The sequence below is a fragment of the Colias philodice genome, chromosome 20 (genome assembly GCF_061535455.1).
Source record: "Colias philodice isolate Cphi_HAF_F1 chromosome 20, ilColPhil1 Martin Lab GWU primary, whole genome shotgun sequence".
NCBI classification, from domain to species: Eukaryota; Metazoa; Arthropoda; class Insecta; order Lepidoptera; family Pieridae; genus Colias; species Colias philodice.
The window spans coordinates 7,868,281-7,874,570 of record NC_143105.1 but is presented as its reverse complement, the minus strand read 5'-3'; the positions used below and the strand labels follow the sequence as shown (position 1 = coordinate 7,874,570).

Here is a 6,290-nt window from a genome sequence, read left to right as displayed (position 1 = left end):
GTGACTGTAGCGGTTGGTTCATGTCAATACAATATGAATTTGTAAAGGTGGAAATTGATGGATTTATGGTATGGTGATCGTAGTTGATACTATTTGTGTTATTTAGTCATTTATCTATTAAACTATATACCAAATTGTAAAATTTAATAGCTCTATTTGGCAAATATGTGTTGGTGAAAATATTATAGAGCAGAAGAGTTTGTTTAGTGGAACACTCCTATCTCAGGAACTAAAGGTTCAAACTGAAAAATTATGTTTGTGTTGGATAGTCAATTTATGGAAGAAGAAACGCTTTATGATATCATGCTTCAATGAATGGAAGCACCAAAGAAATATATATGCTACAGTTACAACCACTAGCGTGTTCAGTTTTAAAATTGCTGTTTACTTGTTATTCAGTATCCAATACAGTATAGTTAACGGGAATACGGAACTGCAAGTTTCGGTAGTAAACTGAAATTGTATTGACAAACGGTTCCTAAATCGCTTTGACGTTGCTTTGGTCGGTTTCCAATTAATTTGTAAATCCTAATTATTTCAAACAATGAAGCAGTCGAACAGAATGCTCACAAAAATTGAACAAAACATGTACAATTTGTATCGTACTGTCATCATTGTTTTATTCATTTGTGGTTACAATTTTAAAACTTACTCCAACACGTTACTGACCAAAATCCTCGCACAAATGTATAGTTTGTGCCTCGCTATCTTAATTTCATACAGCACATTCACTTGCTGTTACTTCAACAATTTCTCCCAAGTCTGGTCCCTCATTGAATACGATCTAAGTGTCATCATCCTCATGATCTACGATAGTAAAGTGATCAAATACATTTCCAATCTCAGCCACCTTGACGTCTATTTGAGGATCAACAAACGTCATTACACATTCGTTATGAACAGATCCCTAGCCATCATTATCGCTCTTTGGCTTATACGAGTTGGGTATACCACAGTATATTGTTTTTCCTACGACTGTTTCGATAACTTAGGCCTGTTTCTTATAAATTGCCTTTCGTCTTTTGCCCTTGATATGAACAGAGTGTGGAGGTTCATAGTACTCGATACAATCAGGTATAGGATAAAAATGCTGCGTGTGCGATTAGAAGAGATGCCGGAAAGTGATTATTACCTATACGTTAAAGATATGAAAACGTTGAAAAAAGATAAAATTCCCTTCTGTTTGCGTCTGTACAGAGATATTGCAGATTTATTGGACCTAATTCTACCAGAATTACATGCACAGGTATATGTCAGCTAGTTATTTGAAAATTAACTTAATCTCAAACTAAAGATGTTTCTCTTAATTTTTGTAATGTTTACAGATATTTCTTAGCATCATTTGTGGTGTGCCAAAGCTTATATATGATGTATATAAATCTCTTTTGGTTATTGAAGGCATGGTAAGTACATTATAAGTACATTATTGACTGACCGGTTGGCTTGGTTGGTAGTGGTCCTGCCTTCCAAGTCAGAGGTCGTGGGTTCAATTCCCACCCGGGGCAAATATTTGTGTGATGAACATAGATGTTTGCTCTGTGTCTGGGCGTTAATTATTTATATAAGTATGTATTTAAAATTATATATGTATGTTTATCAGCCATCTGGTTTCCATAATACAAGCGAAAGCTTAGTATGGGATCAGATCGTGCCGTGTGTGAAAATTGTCCTGAAATATTTTTATTATATTATAGTGAGTAGGTATGTGTTGTGTGTATTATATTATGTTTATCGTTTTACATTTTTTTACTATCATATTAATGTGGGTAACAAAATAAGTCAAGTATACAGGGTGTCCCACTGTTGGTATAATAAGCTCAAAGGAGGTTATAGTTGTGCATACGCTGAGTTCGTAAAAAAATACTTATAAAATTCCAGATGCATTATTTTTCAAAATTTGGTTGTTTCAGTGTTTTTTTCTTGATCAGTGTATTCAAAACTGCAAGTTCCTTCGCGCTTAGTATACCAATAGTGGGACACCCTGTTTAGTTAATAAATACATAATATTTTATTATAGTTGAGGAACTGTAATTAAACTAACAGTAACTAAATATGTAATGTTTAAATTAAATCTATATATATAAAACTCAAAGGATATAGTGATCTATCAACGCACAGCCCAAACCACTGGACGTATCGGGCTGAAATTTGGCATGCAGGTAGATGTTAGGACGTAGGCATCCGCTAAGAAAGGATTTCCCGAAATTCTTGCGGGAACGGGGAAAAACGAGGATGCACGTACAAAGCCGTGGGCGGAAGCTAGTAGAATATAGAGATCAAGTAAAAAATAAAAAAAAATAAACATTTATTTTATTTTATATATATAGGTATATTGGATAATTTGTTTTATAAATTTCAGGAACCATATCCTTTACTGATATTTTCAATAATGCATATAGTGCACGTGGCTTTTCTCCTTTTTTCTCCCTCATTTGTTATTGAGTTCTTTGGAGTGGAAGTGGACAGGATCAGGTTGTTTTTGATACATCAAATTATTGATAATAAAGGTAAGTAGTTTTATTTTTATTTTTATATCTGCAATTATTTATTTTTTATAATTGGATGCACCATCTAAATGGTATTTAATTAAAAACTCAACCTTGAACCTTGAGGCAGAATTAACCGAAACGTGCAACCTGTTTTGTTATTCTTTAGATTAAAAATACAAGCTAATAAGAATCACAGATTTGTGCAATGTGCATGTTTTAAAAATCTGCATCTTATTGGCCAGTTATAAAGGCTCAATTTTATTTACAAGAGTTTAACTATTCATAAAATTGAACATAATATTTTATTTCAGATCAAAAATGTAAAGAAGCTGCACAAGTTTTCCTAGAATACACAAATATAAGACCATTCTCACATAAGATTTGGAGATCTATACCTGTTAATATTGCTTTGCCTCTGGAAATTCTGAATATTTGCTATTCTGCGATTATTGTCATTATTAATTTTACCCATCTGTATGGATAAAGTGATTAATTAAAAACAATGTGTTAAATGTTTTTAAATTATTTATTTGTTACTACATCATACTATGACTCCTGTTGGTCATAGTATGATGATAATATTATATAGCCTTACTCGATGAATGAACTATCAAACACCGAAATAATTTTTCAAATCGAACCAATTCCTGAGATTAGCGCGTTCAAACAAACAAACAAACTCTTCAGCTTTAAAATATTAGTATCTTTAAATGTAACCTGTAGTCTAGCATCAATTATTAGTCTCTCGTAATTTGGCAGTATTATTAATTTATAAGCTACTAGCTTTCCACCCGCAGCTTCGCCCGCGCAGTCAAAGAAAAACCTGCATAGTTCCCGTTCCCGTGGGATTTCCGGGATAAAACCTATCCTATTTCCCGGGATAAAAAGTAGCCTATGTCTTTTCTCGGATATTAAAATATCTCTATACCAAATTTCATGCAAATTGGTTCAGTAGTTAAGGCGTGATTGAGTAACAGACAGACAGACAGAGTTACTTTCGCATTTATAATATTAGTATGGATTTATCAATAACGGAAGAACTTAATAAACGCTGTACATACTTTAAGATTATAATGTTCTTGTTTTCTTAACCGTATACAGATTTGTGCATGAACTAGAAATAAATCAAATAAATGCGGTACTTAGATAGAATAGAGATGTTTTTCTTTTCGAGTCAGGAATATTGAAGCCGTGTAGTAAAGAATATATATTAAATAAACTAACTATTGTTTTATTCAATTAATAAATAAATGTTAATATCGTATCCGTACAGTAAGTAGTTCCTAAATTCTTAGAATATTATCCTCAAATGAAAACGGAGTGCCAAGAACACTCTATGAAAGGAAGGTAAAAACAATATATAAAGTAGATGCTATAATGCCGTCATAAAGTGTTAAGTGAAGGCAGAATTACGAGTTGTTTACCAGTTTCCAAAACGTCATTATTCCGCCCCATTCAATTGGAACTTCGTCTTATCTAGTATTTGAATTCCCCTTAGCGTGCCAAGATTTTATCTTTTATGCGGTGTTCATGTAGGTACTTATATTTAGGTATATCATTATATGAAGATAGAGGATTAATCCTATTCGTTTAAAATTAGTATAACTATAATTAATATGCGACCCGTATTAATATATTGAACATAGATATTACGCATCTAGGTATATCATTATATGAAGATTGGGGATTAATCTTATTCATTTAATATAGGTATAGCTATAATAAATATGCGACCAGTATTAATATTTTGAATATATTACGCTATCTACGGAAACTTAAAGTTCAATTCCAAAAAAGGAGCACTTACTAATTCCCTCATCCTCGTCCTTAACTATTACCCAGTGTTACAAGTCAAGAGTTGTTTTGTCCTCTAGAAACATTTAGAACATTAAAAAATATGGTAGATACTGTGCTAAAATATTGTGAAGGAATAAAGAAAGTAATGATGTTATTCAAACCCATTTTAACGAAATTAATTATTTTTGTAATCGCTCAAAATAATTATTATTTTGTAAACAAAGACATTTTGTAAATAATATAACAATAACATCTCTTACTTCAAAAACAAGTTTACAAGCATAAAACGCTTTGTTAAAAACAACTTATTTAAAAGGGAATCCCCGTTGTTAATCCGATGTTCAACCAATCTGTCATGGGATACTTCAAACATGTCAATTATTGTTCAGTTAAACATTTTCCAATTCAATAAAGTTGTTGTTGAAAAGTTTTTGGGAATTCCGATTTTCAAATATTGCGGTAAATGTAGAGTTATAGATTGGTTTTAACTCCGTTAAGGTTGAATGAATATTCTATTTGCATATTAATTTAAACGTTTTTAAAAACAATTTGATTGGCGTGGTACAATTTGACGTACCGTATTAAAAATAATTACCTATTGGTCACAGTCTGCGGTTTAATAAGAAAGTCAAAGACGAAAGACTGAATCGTAAACGATTTTTTCAAGTCAAAGACTTTTAAGAAAAAATATAACAGATTTTTCAATTTATCTGCACCTTATGCACACTATCAATCATCAATGAATCGATGAAAACATTTTGAAGACACTTGTATGAAGAAAAAAATTCAACGATATGTGACATCTGCCAACCCAAACGTCTAGGATGATGAATGGTGGATTATGGCCTTAACCCGTAAAGGAAGCATCCTTTCAATGGGCACAAATAACTATTCGTGTTTACGATATATTAGTATATAAGTGTTACATTATAATACGAGCAAGTTATCCCATAAATTATTCGCACCTAATACATTAACAAAAGCCATTCATCCGAACTCAGACGAAAGTATTGACTGTACATAATTAATCAAGCGAAACTTGGAATAACAATAGATTCAGTTGAATTGAAGCTGTGATATTCCCAAATGGAACTAATCACTTAATGCAGGTGGAAGTTTATGTCGCTGAAATATCGTGAAGTTTGGAAAGAGGTTGCATATTGTAATTGGAGTACTGTGGGAACTCGAATGTGAATACAAAGTCACTTTTGTGTGAATTTGAGAACAAAAACCTTTTTCGACTTGTCTCTGTGTGTGTTTCATTTGTTTTCATTCATAGTTTTTAGCGTCACAAGTAGAATTTTAATTATATATACCCATGATGAAAGTATTATTAGTCTCACCGTGAATTGAATTCTGGACCTTCCTATATAATATGTAAATTAATTAATCATTCATTCCAATGTGGTATAACATGCTTCTAAAAAAAATTCGTAGCGTGATATTATTGCTTATCACAATTAAAAGATAATCTGCCAAAAAAACACCAAGTACTCCTTAAAGGATAAATAATTCCTGTTAGAATCAAATAAACATTATTTTTTTTTACAATATTGTTGAAGATGCTTGCATGAACTTAGCCGCATTCCTATGATATTGTAATGCATTAAATTTATCATGATTCGTGAACAAATAGTACAGATCTTTCAATATAAAATTGGTTCGATAAAATCACAAAGGTTTACATACCGTGTTTGATTTTACTCGGAGAACGTAGCAATATTTCTGAAAGCATACTTGAGATTGCAACATGCTAAAAGTACTTGAGGAACAATATTCGATTCTTCATACTGTAAAATAGATGCCAAAATATTTACATACTCAAGTAGTATATGGTATGGTAAGTGATATGAGCGCTTTACATTTACAAGCTATAAATATAGATTTCAATATTATGTACAAGTAGTATTCACAATATGAATTTTTTATCTTTGGGTTTTGTACTCATTTTTGAAAGTTCAATTAAAGTTTTTTATCTTATATAACATTAATAGAAATTACACG

General features: G+C 31.5%; 1 protein-coding gene across 1 annotated transcript; it reads left to right on the top strand.

The window, feature by feature from the left end:
- Nucleotides 1-544: 544 nt before the first annotated feature.
- Nucleotides 545-2,973, top strand: LOC149479565 (uncharacterized). Its single transcript, XM_089708283.1, has 4 exons — nucleotides 545-1,246; nucleotides 1,326-1,403; nucleotides 2,360-2,507; nucleotides 2,801-2,973. The coding sequence occupies exons 1-4, from the start codon at nucleotides 545-547 to the stop codon at nucleotides 2,971-2,973; spliced, it is 1,101 nt and encodes a 366-aa protein (XP_089564409.1).
- Nucleotides 2,974-6,290: the final 3,317 nt, after the last annotated feature.

What these genes read in the sequence shown, in the direction of transcription:
- LOC149479565 (XM_089708283.1), top strand. Translation starts at nt 545, where the DNA reads ATGAAGCAGTCGAACAGAATGCTCACAAAAATTGAACAAAACATGTAC. An exon ending in TACCAGAATTACATGCACAG is followed by an intron (nt 1,247 to 1,325) that starts GTATATGTCAGC and finishes TAATGTTTACAG; the next exon opens with ATATTTCTTAGCATCATTTG. An exon ending in TTTTGGTTATTGAAGGCATG is followed by an intron (nt 1,404 to 2,359) that starts GTAAGTACATTA and finishes TATAAATTTCAG; the next exon opens with GAACCATATCCTTTACTGAT.